Raw genomic sequence first — 24,067 nt, forward strand, 5'->3', positions numbered from 1 at the left:
ACAACCTTGTTAATATTTGTGTTCTTACTAGCGCTGGAATGGTAGTAGTCATCATTGCATTAAAATCCCTGGAGTGGAATACTTGTTGCCTACTCCTATGCCTAACCGTTTTTCCATATAACATTGGCAATTGCATTATCTTGCACAGGAAGGAGATGCAGCTTTTGACCAAGAAGGCCCAGAACCTGAACAAGTAGATGAGGAAGAACTCGCTACCGACGAAAAAAGGAGAAGTCTCCTTTTGGTTCAATAAACCTTGGTACTTAACTAAGGTAAATACTATGTGGTACTATACTACATCACCTTCCTCTTTGGAGAATCCCAGCACTAGCAGAGGCCCAACAAAATCTACAAGAAGTTGCGTAGTAGACATCACTGATGCACTAGCACAATTGGTGTAAACCGTGATGCAAAGTTTCCCCACACCTAAACTCTCTACTGCAGCAAAACAAAACATTTATTTCCATTTTTTACTTTTTATTTTATTTATTTGTGCTTTTTACTTTCTTTCGTCCGCAACCAATTACAATACCCATATGGTATATTTGTTCTTCTAGAACAATACTAATCCCTGCAGATATTCAAACAACTAATTCACACAAGATCTATGACAACTTTTGTGTGATAGAAACGACAATATTAATACTCTCCTCCACTTCTTGTTGGGAAAGATAACTAATTGGATACTTACGCCAAAGAAACCAAAGCTCTGACGCTCCTCAGACGATGTCCGCTGGCAAGCTTAACTTTCTAGGTAGCAACAAACATCAGCACATAGACACCCGATTTTTACGTGACCCCACCCCCCAACTTGAGGGGAAATACCATGGGCCAAAGCCACCTAAATCCTCTTCCACTTTTATCAAACGTGGGATGCAATGAGTTCGTCTCTAGGTAGCACTAGAGACTCTCATACATCAAGATTTCTGAATCTTGGAACACAAAAAATGGGGGGTGGGCTCAAGAGATAGGGATTGGAACAATCTCACCAAAGATAATGAAACCACGGCTTGAAGGGGACAAGATAGTGGATCTGGGCCATCACAACCTTAGGTAGGAGCTCCCTTTACTTCTTCCCTCAATCTTTCTTTCTTTCCCTTTCTCTCTTGGTTTTTTTCTCTTCTTATTCAATGGAGGCTGATCTGATTTTCGTCACTCTCAGTGGTGGCTGTTGGATGGAGGGTAAGACATCCCCATCCTTGTGTGCAAAGTCCAAAATAGTCTTATGTCATAGCCCTAATAGGTAGTGCATTTTTACACATCTTTGGATTGCCTAAAAGGCTTCAAGTGTTCATCTCCTCACACCTCACATGAGGAGGATATCCCAACAGAAACAATCCTAAAAAACATAAGCCTAGCCCATCTAGAAAAACAAGAATAACCGAAGAAGAATGGAACCAAATTATATCTCATTTAGATGAGTTTTGCACACTTCTTTTTTAAGTTCGATACTTTCTTACACTCTCTGGTCTTTCCTACCACCAACAAGTTGTGGTCCGAGCAAAAATGCATAGCTGGGCCAACAAACTATTCTCTCCGTCTCGAATCAGTTGTCTTAGGGTGTGTTTGGCAGGGTGCGTGGAGAGTGTATGAGAGCAAAAATTCTCAATCCGACCCACTTTTGCTTGTTTGGTAGGGTGTATGGGCTCATCTGGGCTATGTCGCCCATCTGATGCAAAAAGGACCCTGAGCCATGCCCATCTCATGCACCATTGAGAGGGTGCATGGAGGCAGCCATGCTCGCCCTGACCCTCGTCCCCACCCATCAGACCATGTCTAGATATGTTTAAATTTTCAAAAAATGTTCATAATTTCAAATTTACTTAAATTTTCAAACAAATTGAAAAAGTGGAGAATTTGATTTTTTGTTTAAATTTTTAAAAAATGTTCAAACTTTCAAATTTTGTTTAAATTTTCTAAAAAAATAAAATTTGTTAATTTTTTTAAAAAAGTTTAGAATTTCGAAATTTGTTTAAATTTTGAAAAAATGTTCAAAATTTGTTTAAATTTTCTAAAAATGTTTAGAATTTCAAATTTTGTTTAACTTTTCAATAAAAGTTCAGAATTTCAAAATATGTTTACATTTTGTTCATATTTTTTCAGTTTTGTTCACCATTCAAAAAAATATTTGGAATTCAAAATTGTTGAGCATGTCTAAACACATACAGGCTGTCAAACAAAGTCTCAGCTCAGTATGTCTCAGCGTATACACCGCTGCCAAACAACAGCAAATGCATGGACTTAGCATATCTACATTCAACATGTATGAGAGGAGAACAATTAAGCTAGGTCCATACATGCTACCAAACACATCCTAAATTTGTGAAGGATGTATTTAGACTTATTTTTTAAAGTACTAGGCACATTTAATTGTTATATACATCCGTATATATCTGTATTCAAAACAAATAATTTAAAACAGAGATAATAATACTTGGTGCATTCGACTTCTACAGGAACCGTTTCTCTCTGCAAGCATTAGCTTTCTCTTAAAGCATCTACAGCCGCATTAGCTTTCTCTTAGAGCATCTACAGCCGGACTTTGCTAATCTGGCCCCTCAAATGTCCGCGAATGTGATTGGGTATATCCACAGATATTGACCAGTCACGTCTCAAATTAACCACTCTGTATCTGCCTCTCACATATTTCAACCCCTAAATTCATACAAAGCATGTAAAAGAAGTCCTACGTACTACCCTAGCTCTTCTTCATCGTCGGAGATGCCCACGACGACAGTGCCAGGCGCCGGCTGGATGGGCGGGTAGGAGGGCTCTGGCTCATCCTCCTCTTGCTCGACCTCATCCATTTAGGCGAGCATCTCCGCCTCCTCCACAGCCTGCTGCGCCTTTATCTCCTGTCAGCGACGCCATCTGACCTCCACAGGCGACTCAGACTAGAGGGAATCGAGGGTGGCCTGCTGCTCCGCCTGCAAATCCGCGTCGCTAGTGTCCCCCACATCCTCTTCCTTCGGCTCATCCTCATCCTCCTCAACCTCCTCCTCCACCACCACCTCCTCCTCCTCCTCTTCCAACTCCTCCTCCGGATCCACTGCGTCTGGAGGTAACCCTGTGGCGATCTGGGCTTCGCGCCTAGCCCAGATCTGCTCAAGGAGCTCGAGCCGGCGCTCCGGCGTAAGAAATGGCTCGCTCCTCACCCGGCGGCGTGGGGGCATGGCTACTAAGCGGATAGGTGGAGGCAAATGTGAATGGATGGTAGGGTTTCGATGCAACGCTCAACTTAAATAGCCGAGTTAGGCACTACGCGGCCCGCCGGAGCTGCGCCACGCGGCGCCACCGGTCTGGCGGAGGAGACGAGTTTCGGACCGCCGGGTTTCAGGGCGTTTTCGGCTAAGACCCCTTTTGTCAGTCCTACGTGACGGGCGTGTCCGGACGCGCCCGAACGCCTCATATTGGGGCTGGATATAAGGGCTGTTGGTCAGCTCGGACGTTTGAGGCCGGTTTGAGACGTTCATCTGGATCAAAAAATTATGACCGGCTAGTGACCATGCGGCCCGCCCATGCCTTTGAGAAGAACTAAGGCGCCCGACTATAGATGCTTTTAGAAGCATGGAGACTGCTGTGGGCAAATGGAGGAGCTGTCCAGCATGGAACATGGTACATGAGACGATCCAAAGACTACCTTTTTCCGGTGCAGCTTCGCGATAAAAGTCCATATGCTTCTGTTCATCCCCACGTAGGTGTAAATCATGAGATTCTTCCCCAATTTGTGCCATCCAAGCGACCAACTTTGTCGAAAATCAAAAAACTTTGTGGAAAATCCAAGCGACCAACTTGACGCTGCCGGTCTAAGAGGGGTTCTTGGGAGAGGTCGGAAACAGCAGCAAAGTTTCTTGTCCGCTATCTATATTTCAGCACAACCCACCTCTCCCTCTCTCACCCGCACCTCGCCGCCCTTCCTCCGGATCTCGGCTCTGCTCGGCGGCGCCAGCAGAACGGGGTCGGATCGGAGGCATACGAGCGAATCCCCCCGACAACGTAGTTCACAGCTCGAGAGGCCGGCCCAATAGAGCATTGATTCCTCTGTGCTCGCCACGTCATGGCGGCGGCGCTCATGGACGGCGAGCTCGGGAGCCTCCTGAAGGTGACGACGGCGGTTTGGGCGGCCATGTACTACGCCCGCATGTCCGCCGCGGTCATACGCCCTGGCGCGGCTCGCCTCGCCGCGCTCCTGCCCGCCGTCGCGCTCTTCTGCGCGATCCCCTTCGCCTTCTCCACCACCACGTTCCGCGGCAGCTCCGCCTTCTTCCTCAGCTGGCTCGGCACCTTCAAGCTCCTCCTCCTCGCCGCCGGCCGCGGGCCGCTGGACCCGTCCCTCTCCCTGCCCCACTTCGTGTTCTCCGCCTCCCTGCCCGTCAAGTTCCGGCAGCCCGCCTCCGCCTCCGCCAAAGCGAAGGACCAAGATCCCGCTTCGGGCGGCCCGGCCAAGATCCTCGTCTCCGGCGCCGTCATCCCCTTCATCATCTACGCGTACCAGTTCAAGGACGCGATGCGCCGGTGGCAGCTCGTCCTCCTGTACACCGTGCACATCTACTTCTCCCTGGAGCTCCTGCTGGGCTCGGTGCGCGCCGTGATCCACGGCGTGCTGGGCATGGAGATGGAGCCGCAGGTGGACCGGCCGTACCTGGCGTCGTCGCTGCGGGACTTCTGGGGCCGGCGGTGGAACCTCATGGTGCCCGCCATCCTCCGGCCGTCGGTGCACGGCCCCGTGCGCGCGCGCCTCGGCGACGCGGCGGGGGTCATGGCGTCCTTCCTCGTCTCCGGGCTCATGCACGAGGTGATGTTCTACTACATCATGTGGCAGCCGCCCAGCGGCGACGTGACCGCCTTCTTCGTCCTGCACGGGGCGTGCACCGCGGCGGAGGGGTGGTGGGCGCGGCACGCCGGGTGGTGGCGCCCGCCGCGGGCGGCCGCGGTGCCGCTCACGCTGGCGTTCGTGGGCGGGACGGGGTTCTGGCTCTTCTTCCCGGCCATGATCAGGGGCGGGCTGGACGAGCTCGCGCTGCAGGAGTGCCAGGGCTTGGTGGCGGCCATGGAGCAGGCCGGCCGGTGGCTCGCCGGCGGTGGCGGCGGCGGCGCCGGTCCCATTCTTTCCACCCGCTGACCGTGACCAGCAGAAAACATTCGCTGTGACGAGATATCGAGCGTGTGCCGTACGATTAGGATCCAAAGGGTGATAGGAGTATACTGCTTGAGATGTGGACTGGACTGTGGTAGACTTCGGATCTTGGAAGATCGTGATTGAACCCATTCATTGATCAATAATAATTAATTAAATATATTGCTATTCAGATCTTCGCTGGCTGCTACGTAGTGCTATCTCTACAGTCTGGCGATATTCTTTTCTGAATTAAAATTAATGATGGCGACGGAGCTGCTGAACGGCGAGTTGTTTTCCTTCTTCTTCCCCGGCTGACCCGTACCGTACTACTCAGCTGAGATAGAACGGCACTTGATCGTGACCGGTGAAATACGCCTTCTTGCAGCGCCAGAGATTTTCCACGGAGACCGAGGAAGGCATGCGTTCGAGAGTTCCTTTTTCAAAGGACACTAATATCCAGTGCCCGTCGGACACGGAATCTTTCACTGGAACCATGCTTTCTGATCGAACGGATTACTTGTTCCAACCATCCTCGTGTCCGACGGAAAAGAATTATATAAGATCAGGTCTTACGAGTTAGCATGTGAGACCCATCCTAATTGATGAAATGTGGCATTTACAAATGATAAAGCATCGAATCTCTCCTTCCTGATTTGAAGTGGGGCTGGGGTAGATGCTTTGTGATTTGTAAATGTCACGTGTCATCCATCAATGTGGGTCTCACATGCTAACCCGTGAGACATGGTCTCATATAATTCTTTTTCGTCGGACACGAGGATAGTTGGAACAAGCAATTCGTTCGATCAGAAAGCAACGTTCCAGTGAAAGATTCCGTTCACTAGAGGCGTGTTTGGTTGCCCGCATCGAGCCCAACCAGGTCCGCGCGGGAAGGAAAAGGCCTGTTTGGTTGTCTGGTTTCACTGTTAGGCCTGCATCGCACGCTTCTTAAAGCAGCCCAGAGCTTGGCTCGCTGAAAACACTCGGATCGGCAGTTTCTCGCGAGGCAGGATGAGTGCGGCGCGAGGTCGCACGGACGGGTGCGACGCGAGGGCGAGGGGGGAATGGCGGGAGATGGGAAATCTGGCGCGCCGTCCCGGCGCAAAATCTAGCCACATTCCCCTTTCACTCGCTCACCCATAGCCACTACCTCATTTCTTCCCTACTGCCTCACCAGCGGCGGCGGCTGCGATTTCAGATCTGCACTAGAGGCGGCGGCGGCGGAAGAGGCGGCGGCGTTTGCGGCAGATCTGATGCTCCCCCTGCTATTGGCCATCGTCTAGTCGACCTTGTCTGTGCCATGGCTCCCCCTACGTCGGCCTCGTCTCCGATGCTGGTAAGCAGCACCCCCTCTCCCTTTGTTAGGTCGGTGGTTAGGCTGTTGCAAGGTGTAGGATCGATTTCTCACTGAACGAATCGTCGATGTTGACTAGGTTATGGACTCACGGATGAGGCTGATAATTCAGGCAGCAGCACTGATAAGTGTGATTCAGGCATGGGTCATGTTCATGCACCAGAGAGTTGTTCGTCGTGTCGGGAGACCTTTGATCCACTATGGTCCAATGTTTATCCGGGAACAAGAGAGGATCCAAAATCTGAACTACATCTACAACTGCAATGACGCCGAGACTCTGTGGATGCTTCGAATGGAAAGAGCACCATTTGCTAGACTTGTCGAGACCTACAGGAGAAGGGAGCTGCTACAAGATAACATCAACACCAGTGTGGAAGAGCAAGTGACCATGTTCCTCCATGTTGTTGACCATAACCAGAGGTTCAGGGTCATTCACAACATGTTCAGGAGATCAATGGAGACCATCTCTAGGTACTTCAAGCAGGTGCTTTTGCTGTTGGGAGCTTAGAGGAGACATGATCAGGAGACCATCTGGCCAGACTCCACCTAAGATTCGCGGAAGTCCAAAATGGTATCCATACTTCAAGGTGAACATTGACAATATACACTTTTCATGGCTTGATATGCTTGTATTGTTCAAGTTGAGCACTAGCACAGGCTTGTGATGCCATTTTCAGGATTGCATTGGGGCAATAGATGGTACTCATGTCACTGCCAAAGTTTCTAGGTCACAATCTGCAGCGTGCAGGGGGGGAAGCACTACACAAGTCAGAATGTGCTTCCTGCTGTTGACTTTGATCGGAGGGGTCAGCGCATGATGCTAACATTCTCACTGACAGCATGAGTCGACCTGATGGGATCAACATCCCCGACGACAAGTTCTACCTTGGAGATGCTGGCTATGCATGTCGGTCGGGTATTCTTCCACCCTTCAGGAAAATCAGGTACCATCTCAACGAGTTCTCTGGTAGGGACGATACTAGGACTGCACATGAGTTGTTTAATCTTAGACACTACAACCTGAGTAACTGTTGAGAAGGCATTTGGAACTCTGAAGAATAGGTTTAAAATCCTGGATCAGAAGTCATTCCACCCATACTCCACTCAGGGTAAGCTTGTTCTTGCTTGTTGCATTCTGCATAATTGGATCCTCCAGTGAGGCTTTGATGAACACTTGTCTGAGGAGGAAGAGGTTGAGCCTGACGATGTTGTTAGCTCCGGCCATGGTGTGGAGGCATTTAACAATGACGCTTGGAAGAATAAAAGGTTAGAGTGGGCAGAGGCAATATGGCTTAACAGAGGTCAGTGTAGAATTTGAAGAAGAGGAGGAAGCAGCAGCAGCAAAAGAAGAAGAAGAAGAAGAAGAAGAAGAAGAAGAAGAAGAAGAAGAAGATCTGGTAGCAGCAACACCAATGAACTATCCCCTATTTAGTCAATGGCTCTTAATAATTTGAACTGTCATTTGATAGTAGTTAGGATAAACTGTCATTTGTTTAACTAGCTGGCACTACATGTTCAGACTGTGTGTGGTAAGCTCAGCACTAGTTAGAAGTGGTGACAACACCTTATGCAGGTTGTAATCAAACACCATGTCATATGTACGCCTAATACAATATGGGCAACCAAACGTCGGGTCAAAAATGGTTGTCTCATGCAACTAAGGTACATGCAAGCAACCAAACTATGTGCATCTAGGGTCTTTTTGCCTGCATCCTCTCAAACTGACTCACTGGAGCCAGGCTCGATTGGTAATGTAACCAAACACGCCCTAGAACATGGGGTGCTGGTCCTATGGGGACTTAGCACGATAATTTTCCGACTGTGTGCTACAACAAAGTTTGCCCGACTCCGACGATGAAGGGGCGATGACGGCGGCGCAACTTCGGCTCGCTTCGGTGTTTGTAGTCGTCGCTAGGTGGTCTACGGATCTGAATGTAAATTTTATTATTTTTAGTATTTGTTGTACTACTATGATTAAAGATAAATAGGTTGTACGTTTTTCCCGCAAAAAGGAAAAAAACACGCCCTAGACCAAATAGCCCAGCGTGATTTTTTTAGTTTTGGTACGAGAAAACTCAAACCGCGTCACCGCGAGAGCTTTTTTTTTAGGGGTAAACCACACCGCGAGAGCTAAATCTGCTTATATAGCGTCATGGCAGGAGGTACGAGAAAACTCAAACCGTTAGAGCTAAATCTCGCTTATAGCGTGATGGTAGGATCTTTCGCTTGAAGCGTCTGCAGTAACGGGCCGGCTCATTAGCACATACTCCCTCCTTCCCATTATATATATTAGGCGTGTAAGCTTAACTAGAAAATCCCAAAATACAAGTCGTGTTAGCTCTAGCACTCCGGCATTCTCTTTATGGTAATGAATTTGTTGCTGCAGCTAGCAATTAACGGTACACTGTAGCTGTTAGCAGACATTGTTGAGCTTACATCGTCTCGTATGATTGTGTGGCACCGATGATCTACACTATGCATTAATTTCCGTGTAAAAAGCTAAAATGCCTTATATAATGGGAAGGAGGGAGTACTAAAGAAGGAAGCGCGGGGACGAACGCCGGATCTCGTGGTTGAAGATACCGCTGCTAACACCGAGTTACCGTCGGGTTCATGTTAAATTTGTAGGGCATGGCCAAGTTGAAGGAAAAGAGCCAGGTTTTCACTGGTTTTCTGTGGTAATTTTTTTCTTTTTTTTCATCGGTTTTTTTCTTTTCTTTCTAAGTTTTTACTTTTTTTACTTTTTTTCTTTCTTATTCTCCATTGTCTTTTTTTCTTTCATTTTTCTTCGATTTTGTTTGTTTCTTCTCTCATTTTGATCAGTTTTCATTTGTTTTATTTGGGGGTTTTCCTGTTTTCTACTCCCTCCGTCTTATAATGTAAGACGTTTTTTGACACTAAAGTAGTGTTAAGAAACGTCCTATATTATGGGATGGAGGAGTAACATATTTTTTGGTATATATGTAATATATTTTTTAATACAAGTTTAATTATTTTCAAAAACAGGATTAACATTGACTCAATACATGGTCAACATTTTTCAAAACACATCTATCATTTTTTAAATGCCTGACCAAACTTTTAAATACCAGATTAACATTTTTTAATACATGGTCAACATTTTTTATACACTATTAACAATTACTTTAAATACTTAATTAACATTTTTCAAATACAAGTTAAACATTTTTTCAGTATAGGGTCAACATTTTTTCTATACACATTTAATATTTGACAGATGCTTGATTAACCTTTTCGAATACCAAATTGATATTTTTTTATAGATGGTCAACATTTTTCTATACACATTTAACATTTTTGAAATACTTGATTAACATAATTCAAATAGAAATTTCACATTTTTTTAATACATGGACCATATTTTTCTATGCACATTTAACATTTTTAAAATACTTAATTAACATTTTCAAATACTTGTTAACATTTTTAATACATAACCAACCGTTTTTCACATGTATATTGCGCGAACCAATTGCATACAGGGCCTTTTGTTAGCCTCCTGGCTCTATCACAATTCCCTTGTGCAGGAAAAAAAGACACGGTGCATAAATATTACCATCAACAAAAAAGTCAATAATTTGTGATACAGAAAAGGCAATGTAGAAAAAATGCATTTGTCATGGTGTATAATTTTTTTGGGCATGGTACAATACATAAAAAACATACTCCCTCTGTGTCAAAATATCAGACGTTTTTCAACACTATGACTGTGTCAAAAATCTCTTAGAGAGAGCACGTCAGAAAATTGCCATGCTATTGCACGATAAAACATGGTCTATGCTGACATGGCAAAGTTGAACATCAAATTTGTATGTTATTCTCTAGTCCATAAAGTTAGCACTTAAAAAAATCAAGTGTAAGATACCTAACCCTTAAAGAAAAAAGTCCATTTTACTATCCTGAATAAAGTAGGTGGTTTACTTTACCCACTAATCTGTTTTTCGGCTTCTTTTACCCCTCAAACAAACCCAAACCGGACAAAATACCTCCTGACTGGTTTTTCTCCACTTGCTGCTGATGTGGCACTAGTCAACGACGGTTTTGACTTGGGTGGGCCCCCCTTGTCAGGTTTCTCTCTCTCTCTCTCTCTCTCTCTCTCTCTCTCTCTCTCTCTCTTTCTCTCTCCAGGTACACCCGCCGGCGAGCCTCCTCCCCGGCTCCCGCCCCTTCTTCTTTCCCGCATTGCCGCCGCCGCAGTGGGAGCACTTCTCCAGGCTGCAGCAGCCTTCTCCTCGTCCTCCTTCACATCCTCCTTGTCCTCCTCGTCATGCTGCTGCTGCGTACCATGACCACGACGACTCTCTCTCCTTGCTCTAAATGCCATGGCCGGCACTCCGTTCTACAGATCGGCGCTGCTGAGAACCATTGTGGCCACCTGAGACCACCGTCACCGTCGGCCTCCAGCACCCTCGACTTTGATCCCGCCGCCATGCCACAGATCTGCGTCCATCGTCGCCGTTCGTCACCCAGCACCCGTCCCCGTCGGGCGCCGACTTCAGATCCGGCGAGGACCATGCTGTTGGAACCGGTCTTTCAGGTAGCAGTGCATGCACTAACGTGCGTGTTGTTGCTGCGCCAACAGCCCACGATCTGCATGCTAGCTTCTAGGAGTGGTTAGCCTATGCATAGGTGCGTTAGTTAGTCTAGCCGTGTGTGTGTGTGTGTTATCTGTGTATAAGTGTACACCCAGAGGATAATACAATCATGAGTTCTTCCTCACTTTTATTTCCTTCACATGCAGTCGCCGCTGTGCAAGCTCCTCTGCCTCGCCGCCAGGCAGATGCCGACGGTGGCGTCGCTGGACGGCACGGACGTGCTGCAGGAGGCCCGGAGGTGGCCCGCGGCGAGCTCCTTGTCGGAGCAGAAGCGACGAGACGACCGACAACGGAGCAGCGCTAGGAGTGAGAGGTCGTCGGCGTGGAGGGCTTCAGCGGCGGCACAACGGCGCGGTGGTGCTCAGACGCAGCCGTGCATAGAGGAGGTCGGGGGCTCGGGGCTGTTGTAACTTGGAGAGAGAGAGAGAGAGAGAGACCTGACGAGGGGGGCCCACTCCGGATCAAAACCACCGTTGACTAGTGCCACATCAGCAGTGGGTGGAGAAAAACCAGTCAGGGGGTGTTTTGTCCGGTTTGGGTTTGTTTGGGGGGTAAAAAAGTAGAAAAATAGATCAGGGGATAAAGTGAACCACCCACTTTATTCAGGGTAGTAAAATGGACTTTTTCACCCCTAAAAGATGTCATGATTCATCCTTCTATAGAAAGGTAAACTACGACATGACCACAATCACTATATATACCAATAAAAAACAGATATAAGACAATAAAATTTGCCATGATCTAGCTAATAAATTTCCATAATCTAAAGAATAAAATTGTCATGCTACCTAAAATGAAACTTTCATAGTCTAATTAATAAAAATGGTCATGATCTGAATAATAAAATTATTGCCATGATATAATTAATAAAAATTGCCATCATCGTCTAAAGAATAAAACTGACATACTACCAACAATAAAACTAACGTAGCCTAATTAATAAAAATGTCCTTCTACCTACAACAAAACTACCATAGTCTAATTTAGGAAAACCTATGGTTGAATGGTTAGGAGGACAGTGTTATCTCCAGCCCACCAGAGTTCAAGTCCTAAACTTGAAACTGGTGCTCACATTTTCCTAGATTAGACTTTCCGGCGATGTTTGTTCAGTTGGAGGAGACGGTCTCGTCGACTATGGGATGCCTGTGGTGACTTCGTCAATCTCAACATTATGCCGGCTCAGTCTCTCGAAGGTGTTCACAGGGGTAGAGTGTGTGTGTGTGCGTGCGTTCATAGGGGTGAGTGTATGCTCGTGGATGTAAACGAATTCGATTGTACTGTGTTCAAAATTTTAGAAATTTGTTCTCTAAAATAACATGGCAACTTTTTTTTGAATTTGTAATGGACACAGGGGAAAAATTAGTCATTGTGTTATTTGAAAAGGATGGCTAATTTGGGATATTGTTCTTTCAAAAGAGGGAAAATTTACGGATTTACCATGAATATATTGAAATTTCCATGTGACAGCTTGGAAATAATAATAGAAATGACATGTAGACATTATGAAAATTTATAAAAATGCCATGTTTGAAAAATGGGAAAATGTTATGAATTTTGCATGTCACAAGTAAAAAATTTACATTTGCTCTTAAATGCAAAAAAAGAAGCAGATTTGCGATAGCACAATATAGGTGTTTTGGAATGTTTGCCATGGTAAGTTCAGAACATCCTATGAAATTAGTTATGACAAATTAGCCATAACAACTATAAGCAATCATTTCTCTTTATAAGAACATCTCATGGCATCGCCAGATTTATGAAAAAGTCTTCTGTTGCCATGACTTAGAGCAAACAGTTCTTAAGTTGCCATGTGTATCAACTGAAAAATGCCATGTTGAGTGCTTAAATTTTGAAATTAAACTAGCTGTAGCTTAGATATAAGCCTGTTGTACTCACATCCACTGAGAATAAAATGGAGCAAAACAAAACTATAATAAAAAGCTTCAGAAAGAGCATACTAAAAAATACTGCAGCGATGATGTCGAGCCCGCTCTTCTCCCTATGCCCATCGTCGAGCCAGACCTGCTCGTGCGCCCTTGTCGAGCCCCACCTTCTCCCGTGCCGTTGCCGAGCCCGGTCTCCTCCCGTGGTGGCCATCCGCATGCTCCTCGGAAGCAGGAGATGGGGCCACCACAGCGGTACCTACGGACATCGACGAAGACGATAACGGGCATCGTCGTGGCCTCCTCGGAGCCGCGTCACGGTGTCCTGGGGATGGCGATGCCCGTGGTGGTAGTGCGCGTGGGGGAATACGCTGAGGAGAGGTCGGTGAGGCCTAGCGGTGGACCACCGCTACTACTTCCCCATTGACCACCACCATGCATCCTTGGCGACCATGAACGCGCAACTCCCGACGACGACAAAATGTGCAGACCCTACCACCACACCACCGCGTCCCTGGCCACCACCACTGCTTTGAGCCCAGCACACCTCCGCCCGTGCCGCACGCCTAGAGAAACTCCAGGACACCGTGACGCTGGGGAATAGCTGTAGGTGAGGCTGGGGAATGAGAGCAGGGGGGGAGGAAGAGTTAGCTGAGGTCGTTCGTTGGATTGGACTCCTGCGCAAAAGAATCCGTGTTGCTCATGTGGCAACAACATTGGGCCAAGATCCGTGATAGACGATCGAACGACATGAAAAGGGTTCGCTTGGAAGGATGAAAATGTGAACGTTGGCCCATTAGTACCCCTGTTGGGGAACGTAGTAATTTTAAAAAAAATTCTACGCACACACATGATCATGGTGATGCATAGCAACGAGAGGGGAGAGTGTGTTCACGTACCCTCGTAGACCGAAAGCGGAAGCGTTAGCACAACGCGGTTGATGTAGTCGTACGTCTTCACGATCCGACTGATCCAAGTACCGAACGCACGACACCTCCGAGTTCAGCACATGTTCAGCTCAATGACGTTCCACGAACTCCGATCCAGCAGAGCTTCACGGGAGAGTTTCGTCAGCTCGACGGCGTGATGACGGTGATGATGATGCTACTGACGCAGGGCTTCGCCTAAGCACTGCTACGATATGATCGAGGTGGATTATGGTGGAGGGGGCACCGCACACGGATGGGAGAGATCAACAGATCAACTTGTGTGTCTAGAGGTGCCCCTGCCCTCGTATATAAAGGAGCAAGGGGGAGGCCGGCCGACCCCTGTAGGCGCGCCAGGAGGAGGAGTCCTCCTCCTAGTAGGAGTAGGACTCCCCTCTTTCCTACTCCTACTAGGAGGGGAAAGGAAGGGGGAGAGGGAGAAGGAAAGGGGGGCACCCCCTCCTAGTCCAATTCAAACCAGAGGGGAAGGGACGCGCGGCCTGCCCTAGGCCAGCCCTCTCTCTCCACTAAGACCCATAAGGCCCACTATTTCTCCCGGGGGGTTCTGCCAACCCTCCGGCACTCCGATTTTCTCCGAAACTATCCGGAACACTTCCGGTGTACGAATATAGTCGTCCAATATATCGATCTTTACGTCTCGGCCATTTCGAGACTCCTCGTCATGTCTGTGATCATATCCGAGACTCCGAACTACCTTCGGTACATCAAAACACAAAAACTCATAATACCAATCGTCACCGAACTTTAAGCGTGCGGACCCTACAGGTTCGAGAACTATGTAGACATGACCGAGACACGTCTCTGGTCAATAACCAATAGTAGAACCTGGATGCTCATATTGGCTCCCACATATTCTACGAAGATCTTTATCGGTCAAACCGCATAACAATATACGCTGTTCCCTTTGTCATCGGTATGTTACTTGTTCGAGATTCGATCGTCGGTATCTCAATACCTAGTTCAATCTCGTTACTGCCAAGTCTCTTTACTCGTTTCGTAATACATCATCCCGCAACTAACTCATTAGTTACAATGCTTGCAAGGCTTATAGTGATGTGCATTACCGAGTGGGCCCAAAGATACATCTCCGACAATCGGAGTGACAAATCCTAATCTTGATTTATGCCGACTCAACAAGTACCATCGGAGACACCTGTAGAGCACCTTTATAATCATCCAGTTACGTTGTGACGTTTGGTAGCACACAAAGTGTTCCTCCGGTAATCGGGAGTTGCATAACCTCATAGTCATAGGAACATGTATAAGTCATGAAGAAAGCAATACCAGTAAACTAAACAATCAAGTGCTAAGCTAACGGAATGGGTCAAGTCAATCACATCATTCTCCTAATGATGTGATCCCGTTGATCAAATGACAACTCATGTCTATGGTTAGGAAACTTAACCATCTTTGATTAGTGAGCTAGTCAAGTAGAGGCATACTAGTGACACTCTGTTTGTCTATGTATTCACACATGTACTAAGTTTCCGGTTAATACCATTCTAGCATGAATAATAAACATTTATCATGATATGAGGAAATAAATAATAACTTTATTATTGCCTCTAGGGCATATTTCCTTCAGTCTCCCACTTACACTAGAGTCAATAATCTAGATTACACAGTAATGATTCTAACACCCATTGAGCCTTGGTGCTGATCATGTTTTTCTCATGAGAGAGGCTTAGTCAACGGGTTTGCAACATTCAGATCCGTATGTATCTTGCAAATCTCTATGTCTCCCACCTGGACTTGACCGCGGATGGAATTGAAGCGTCTCTTGATGTGCTTGGTTCTCTTGTGAAATCTGGATTCCTTTGCCAAGGCAACTGCACCAGTATTGTCACAAAAGATTTTCATTGGACCCGATGCACTAGGTATGACACCTAGATCGGATATGAACTCATTCATCCAGACTCCTTCATTCGCTGCTTCCGAAGCAGCAATGTACTCCGCTTCTCACGTAGATCCTGCCACGACACTTTGTTTAGAACTGCTCTAACTGACAGCTCCACCGTTCAATATAAACATGTATCTGGTTTGCGATTTAGAATAGTCCGGATCAGTGTCAAAGCTTGCATCAACGTAACCATTTACGATGAGCTCTTTGTCACCTCCATAAATGAGAAACATATCCTTAGTCCTTTTCAGGTATTTCAGGATGTTCTTGACCGCTGTGCAGTGATCCACTCCTGGATTACTTTGGTACCTCCCTGCTAAACTAATAGCAAGGCACACATCAGGTCCGGTAGACAGCATTGCATACATGATAGAGCCTATGGCTAAAGCATAGGGACATCTTTCATTTTCTCTCTATCTTCTGCAGTGGTCGGGCATTGAGTCTTACTCAACTTCACACCTTGTAACACAGGCAAGAACCCTTTCCTTGCCTGATCCATTTTGAACTTCAAAACTTTGTCAAGGTATGTGCTTTGTGAAAGTCCAATTAAGCGTATTGATCTATCCCTATAGATCTTGATGCCCAATATGTAGGAAACTTCACCGAGGTCTTTTATTGAAAAACTTTTATTCAAATATCCTTTTATGCTATCCAGAAATTCTATATCATTTCCAATCAACAATATGTCATCCACATATAATATTAGAAATGCTACAGAGCTCCCACTCACTTTCTTGTAAATACAGGCTTCTCCAAAAGTCTGTATAAAACCATATGCTTTGATCACACTATCAAAATGTTTATTCCAACTCCGAGAGGCTTGCACCATTCCATAAATGGATCGCTGGAGCTTGCACACTTTGTTAGCAACATTTGGATCAATAAAACCTTCAGGTTGTATCATATACAACTCTTCTTCCAGAAATCCATTCAGGAATGCAATCTTTACATCCATTTGCCAAATTTCATAATCATAAAATGCGGCAATAGCTGACATGATTCGGACGGACTTAAGCATCGCTACGGGTGAGAAGTTCTCATCGTAGTCAACTCCTTGAACTTGTCAAAATCCTTTCGCAACAAGTCGAGCTTTGTAGACAGTAACATTACCATCAGCGTCTGTCTTCTTCTTGAAGATCCATTTATTCTTGATGGCTTGCCGATCATCAGGCAAGTCAACCAAAGTACACACTTTGTTCTCATACATGGATCCCATCTCGGATTTCATGGCCTCTAGCCATTTTGTGGAATCTGGGCTCATCATCGCTTTCTCATAGTTCGTAGGTTCGTCATGGTCTAGTAACATGACCTCCAGAACAGGATTACCGTACCACTCTGGTGCGGATCTTACTCTAGTTGACCTACGAGGTTCCGTAGTAATTTGATCTGAAGTTTCATGATCATCATCATTAGCTTCCTCACTAATTGGTGTAGGTGTCATAGGAACCGGTTTCTGTGATGAACTACTTTCCAATAAGTGAGCGGGTACAATTACCTCATCAAGTTCTACTTTCCTCCCACTCACTTCTTTCGAGAGAAACTCCTTCTCTAGAAAGGATCCATTCTTAGCAACAAAAGTCTTGCCTTAGGATATGTGATAGAAGGTGTACCCAACTGTTTCTTTTGGGTATCCTATGAAGACACATTTCTCTGATTTGGGTTCGAGCTTATCGGGTTGAAGCTTTTTCACATAAGCGTCGCAGCCCCAAACTTTAAGAAATGGCAACTTTGGCTTCTTGCCAAACCACAGTTCATAAGGAGTCGTCTCAACGGATTTAGATGGTGCCCTATTTAACGTTAATGCAGCCGTCTCTAAAGCATAACCCCAAAATGATAGCGGTAAATCAGTAAGAGACATCATAGATCGCACCATATCTAGTAAAGTACGATTACGACGTTCGGACACACCATTACGCTGTGGTGTTCCGGGTGGCGTGAGTTGCGAAACTATTCTGCATTGTTTCAAATGAAGACTAAACTCGTAAATCAAATATTCTCCTCCACGATCAGATCGTAGAAACTTTATTTTCTTGTTACGATGATTTTCCACTTCACTCTGAAATTCCTTGAACTTTTCAAATGTTTCAGACTTATGTTTCATCAAGTAGATATACCCATATCTGCTCAAATCATCTGTGAAGGTGAGAAAATAACGATATCCGCCACGAGCCTCAACATTCATCGGACCACATACATCAGTATGTATGATTTCCAACAATTATGTTGCTCGCTCCATTCTTCCGAAGAATGGTGTCTTAGTCATCTTGCCCATGAGGCATGGTTCGCAAGTACCAAGTGATTCATAATCAAGTGATTCCAAAAGTCCATCAGAATGGAGTTTCTTCATGCGCTTTACACCAATATGACCCAAACGGCAGTGCCACAAATAAGTTGCACTATCATTACCAACTCTGCATCTTTTAGCTTCAATACTATGAATATGTGTATCTTCACTATCGAGATTCAAAAAGAATAGACCACTCTTTAAGGGTGCATGACCATAAAAGATATTACTCATATAAATAGAACAACCATTATTCTCTGATTTAAATGAATAACCGTCTCGCATTAAACAAGATCCAGATATAATGTTCATGCTCAACGCTGGCACCAAATAACAATTATTTAGGTCTAAAACTAATCCCGAAGGTAGATGTAGAGGTAGCGTGCCGACCGCGATCACATCGGCTTTGGAACCATTTCCCACGCGCATCTCACCTCGTCCTTTGCTAATCTTCGCTTAATCCGTAGTCCCTGTTTCGAGTTGCAAATATTAGCAACAGAACCAGTATCAAATACCCAGGCACTACTGCGAGAATTAGTAAAGTACACATCAATAACATGTATATCACATATACCTTTGTTCACCTTGCCATCCTTCTTATCGGCCAAATACTTGGGGCAGTTCCGCTTCCAGTGACCAGTTTGTTTGCAGTAGAAGCACTCAGTCTCAGGCTTAGGTCCAGACTTGGGTTTCTTCTCCTCAACAGCAACATGTTTGCCGTTCTTCTTGAAGTTCCTCTTCTTATTTCCTCTGCCCTTTTTCTTGAAACTGGTGGTCTTGTTGACCATCAACACTTGATGCTCCTTCTTGATTTCTACCTCCGCGGCCTTTAGCATTGCGAAGAGCTCGGGAATCGTCTTATCCATCCCTTGCATGTTATAGTTCATCACGAAGCTCTTGTAGCTTGGTGGCAGTGATTGAAGAATTCTGTCGATAACACTATCATCCGGAAGATTAACTCCCAGTTGAATCAAGTGATTGTTATACCCAGACATTCTGAGTATATGCTCACTGACAGAACTATTCTCCTCCATCTTGCAGTTGTAGAACTTATTGGATACTTCATATCTATCAATCCGAGCATTTGCTTGAAATATTAACTTCAACTCCTGGAACATCTCATATGCTCCATGACATTCAAAACATCGTTGAAGTCCCGGTTCTAAGCCGTAAAGCATGGCACACTGAACTATCGAGTAGTCATTAGCTTTGCTCTGCCAGACGTTCATAACATCTAGTGTTGCTCCTGCAGCAAGTTTGGCACCTAGCGGCGCTTCCAGGACGTAATTCTTTTGTGCGGCAATGAGGATAATCCTCAAGTTACATACCCAGTTAGTGTAATTGCTACCATCATCTTTCAACTTTGCTTTCTCAAGGAACGCATTAAAATTCAACGGAACAACAGCACGGGCCATCTATCTACAACAACATAGACATTCAAAATACTATCAGGTACTAAGTTCATGATAAATTAAAGTTCAATTTAATCAAATTATTAAAGAACTCCCACTTAGATAGGCATCCCTCTAATCATCTAAGTGATCACGTGATCCATATCAACTAAACCATGTCCAATCATCACATGAGATGGAGTAGTTTTCAATGGTGAACATCACTATGTTGATCATATCTTCTATATGATTCACGCCCGACCTTTCGGTCTCTAGTGTTCCGAGGTCATATCTGCATATGCTAGGATCTTCAAGTTTAACCTGAGTATTCTTCATGTGCAAAACTGGCTTGCACCTGTTGTATGTGAACGTAGAGCTTATCACACCTGATCATCATGTGGTGTCTCGGCACGACGAACTTTCGCAACGGTGCATACTCAGGGAGAACACTTGTACCTTGAAATTTAGTGAGAGATCATCTTATAATGCTACCGTCGATCTAAGCAAAATAAGATGCATAAAATATAAACATCACATGCAATCAATATAAGTGATATGATATGGCCATCATCATCTTGTGCTTGTGATCTCCATCTCCGAAGCACCGTCATGATCACCATCGTCACCGTCGCGACACCTTGATCTCCATCGTAGCATCGTTGTCGTCTCGTCAAATATTGCTTCTACGACTATCGCTACCGCTTAGTGATAAAGTGAAGCCATTACAGGGCGATTGCATTGCATACAATAAAGCGACAACCATATGGCTCCTGCCAGTTGCCGATAACTCGGTTACAAAACATGATCATCTCATACAATAAAATATAGCATCATGTCTTGACCATATCACATCACAACATGTCCAGCAAAAACAAGTTAGACGTCATCTACTTTGTTGTTGCAAGTTTACGTGGCTGCTACGAGCTGAGCAAGAACCGTTCTTACCTACGCATCAAAACCACAACGATAGTTTGTCAAGTTAGTGTTGTTTTAACCTTCTCAAGGACCGGGCGTAGCCACACTCGATTCAACTAAAGTTGGAGAAACTGACACCCGCCAGCCACCTGTGTGCAAAGCACGTCGGTAGAACCAGTCTCGCGTAAGCGTACGCGTAATGTCAGTCCGGGCCGCTTCATCCAACAATACCGCCGAACCAAAGTGTGACATGCTAGTAAGCAGTATGACTTGTATCGTCCACAACTCACTTGTGTTCTACTCGTGCATATAACATCTACGCATAAACCTGGCTTGGATGCCACTGTTGGGGAACGTAGTAATTTCAAAAAAAATCCTACGCACACACAGGATCATGGTGATGCATAGCAACGAGAGGGGAGAGTGTGTCCACTTACCCTCGTAGACCGAAAGCGGAAGCGTTAGCACAACGCGGTTGATGTAGTCGTACGTCTTCACGATCCGACCGATCCAAGTACCGAACGCACGGCACCTCCAAGTTCATCACACGTTCAGCTCGATGACATCCCACGAACTCCGATCCAGCAGACCTTCACGGGAGAGTTTCATCAGCACGATGGCGTGATGACGGTGATGATGATGCTACCGATGCAGGGCTTCTCCTAAGCACTGCTATGATATGATCGAGGTGGATTATGGTGGAGGGGGACACCGCACACGGCTAGGAGAGATAAACAGATCAACTTGTATGTCTAGAGGTGCCCCCTGGCCCCGTATATAAAGGAGCAAGGGGGAGGCCGGCCGGCCCCTGTAGGCGCGCCAGGAGGAGTCCTCCTCCTCCTAGTAGGAGTAGGACTCCCCTCTTTCCTACTCCTACTAGGAGAGGGAAAGGAAGGGGGAGGGAGAAGGAAAGGGGGCGTCGCCCCCCCTCTCCTAGTCCAATTCGGACCAGAGGGGAAGGGGCGCGCAGCCTGCCCTAGGCCAGCCCTCTCTCCCTCCACTAAGGCCCATAAGGCCCACTATTTCTCTCGGGGGGTTCCGGTAACGCTCTAGCACTCCGATTTTCTCCGAAACTACCCGGAACACTTTTGGTGTTCGAATATAGTCATCCAATATATTGATCTTTACGTCTCAACCATTTCGAGACTCCTCGTCATGTCCATGATCATATCCAGGACTCCGAACTACCTTCTGTACATCAAAACACAAAAACTCATAATACCGATTGTCACCGAACTTTAAGCGTGCGGACCCTACGGGTTTGAGAACTATGTAGCCATGACCGAGACATGTCTCCGATCAATAACCAATAGCAGAACCTGGATGGTCATATTGGCTCCCACATATTCTATGAAGATCTTTATCGGTCAAACCGCATAACAATATATGTTGTTCCCTTTGTCATCGGTATGTTACTTGTCCGAGATTCGATCGTCGGTATCTCAATACCTAGTTCAATCTCGTTACTGGCAAGTTTCTTTACTCGTTCCTTAATACATCATCCCGCAACTAACTCATTGGTTACAATGCTTGCAAGGCTAATAGTGATGTGCATTACCGAGTGTGCCCAGAGATACCTCTCCGACAATCGGAGTGACAAATCCTAATCTTGATTTATGCCAACTCAACAAGTACCATTGGAGACACCTGTAGAGCACCTTTATAATCACCCAGTTACATTGTGACGTTTGGTAGCACAGAAAGTGTTCCTCCGGTAATCGGGAGTTGCATAACCTCATAGTCATAGGAACATGTATAAGTCATGAAGAAAGCAATGGCAGTAAACTAAACAATCAAGTGATAAGCTAACGGAATGGGTCAAGTCAATCACATCATTCTCCTAATGATGTGATCCTGTTAATCAAATGACAACTCATGTTTATGGTTAGGAAACTTAACCATCTTTGATTAATGAGCTAGTCAAGTAGAGGCATACTAGTGACACTCTGTTTGTCTATGTATTCACACATGTACTAAGTTTCCGGTTAATACAATTCTAGCATGAATAATAAACATTTATCATGATATGAGGAAATAAATAATAACTTTATTATTGCCTCTAGGGCATATTTCCTTCACCCCCCAAAAAATCTCTTTCTATACTCCCTAAAAGAAACGAAACGTTGAGACGGAAGCGCTAGCCATCAAAAGGAGCGCTTGCGTGGCGCCGGGAGGCAAACGATCACATGACAAAGATGAAACAAAAGTCTCTCAAACAATAAGGTGAAGGAAATATGCCCTAGAGGCAATAATAAAGTTATTATTTATTCCCTTATATCATGATAAATGTTTATTATTCATGCTAGAATTGTATTAACCGGAAACATAATACATGTGTGAATACATAGACAAACCGAGTGTCACTAGTATACCTCTACTTGACTAGCTCGTTGATCAAAGATGGTTAAGTTTCCTAGCCATTGACATGGGTTGTCATTTGATTAACGGGATCACATCATTAGGAGAATGATGTGATTGACATGACCCATTCCGTTAGCTTAGCACACGATCGTTTAGTATGTTGCTATTGCTTTCTTCATGACTTATACATGTTCCTATGACTATGAGATTATGCAAATCCCGTTTACCGGAGGAACACTTTGTGTGCTACCAAACGTCACAATGTAACTGGGTGATTATAAAGGTGCTCTACAGGTGTCTCCGAAGGTACTTGTTGGGTTGGCGTATTTCGAGATTACGATTTGTCACTCCGATTGTCGGAGAGGTATCTCTGGGCCCTCTCGGTAATGCACATCACTTAGGCCTTGCAAGCATTGCAACTAATGACTTAGTTGCGGGATGATGTATTACGGAACGAGTAAAGAGAGTTGCCAGTAATGAGATTGAACTAGGTATTGAGATACCGACGATCGAATCTCGGGCAAGTAACATACCGATGACAAAGGGAACAACGTATTTTGTTATGCGGTCTGACCGATAAAGATCTTCGTAGAATATGTAGGAGCCAATATGAGCATCCAGGTTCCGCTATTGTTTATTGACCGGAGACATGTCTCGGTCATGTCTACATAGTTCTCGAACCCGTAGGGTCCGCACGCTTAACGTTACGATGATAGTTATATTATGAGTTTATATGTTTTGATGTACAGAAGGTTGTTCAGAGTCCTGGATGTGATCACGGACATGACGAGGAGTCTCAAAATGGTCGAGACATGAAGATTGATATATTGGAAGCCTATGTTTGGATATCGGAAGTGTTCCGGGTAAAATCGGGATTTTACCGGAGTACCGGGAGGTTACCGGAACTCCCCGGGAATCAAATGGGCCTTAGTGGGCCTAGGTGGAAGAGAGGAGAGGAGTCAAGGGCTGGCCGCACACCCCTCCACCCTAGTCCGAATAGGACAAGGAGAGGGGGGCGCCCTTCCTTCCTTCTCCTCCACTCCTTCCCCCTCAAGTCCTAATCCAACTAGGAAAGAGGGGAGTCCTACTCCCAGTGGGAGTAGGACTCCTCCTGGCGCGCCGTCTCCCTTGGCCGGCCACACCCCCCTTGCTCCTTTATATATGGGTGCAGGGGGCACCCTAGAGACAACAATTGACCATTGATCTCTTAGCCGTGTGCGGTGCCCCCTCCACCATAGTCCACCTCGATAATACTGTAGCAGTGCTTAGGCGAAGCCCTGCGTTGGTAGAACATCAACAT

The 24,067-nt window shown here is 45.7% G+C and overlaps 1 protein-coding gene across 1 annotated transcript; it reads left to right on the forward strand.

Moving 5' to 3' along the window:
* Positions 1 to 3,764: 3,764 nt before the first annotated feature.
* LOC125520508 (putative long-chain-alcohol O-fatty-acyltransferase 4) lies at positions 3,765 to 5,309 on the forward strand. Its single transcript, XM_048685461.2, has one exon. It carries the CDS (start codon positions 4,058 to 4,060, stop codon positions 5,120 to 5,122), a length of 1,065 nt encoding a protein of 354 aa, XP_048541418.2. The 5' UTR covers positions 3,765 to 4,057; the 3' UTR covers positions 5,123 to 5,309.
* Positions 5,310 to 24,067: the final 18,758 nt, after the last annotated feature.

This window comes from Triticum urartu, chromosome 7A, assembly GCF_056163025.1.
Source record: "Triticum urartu cultivar PI428250 chromosome 7A, HENAU_Tu73, whole genome shotgun sequence".
Taxonomy (NCBI): Eukaryota; Viridiplantae; Streptophyta; class Magnoliopsida; order Poales; family Poaceae; genus Triticum; species Triticum urartu.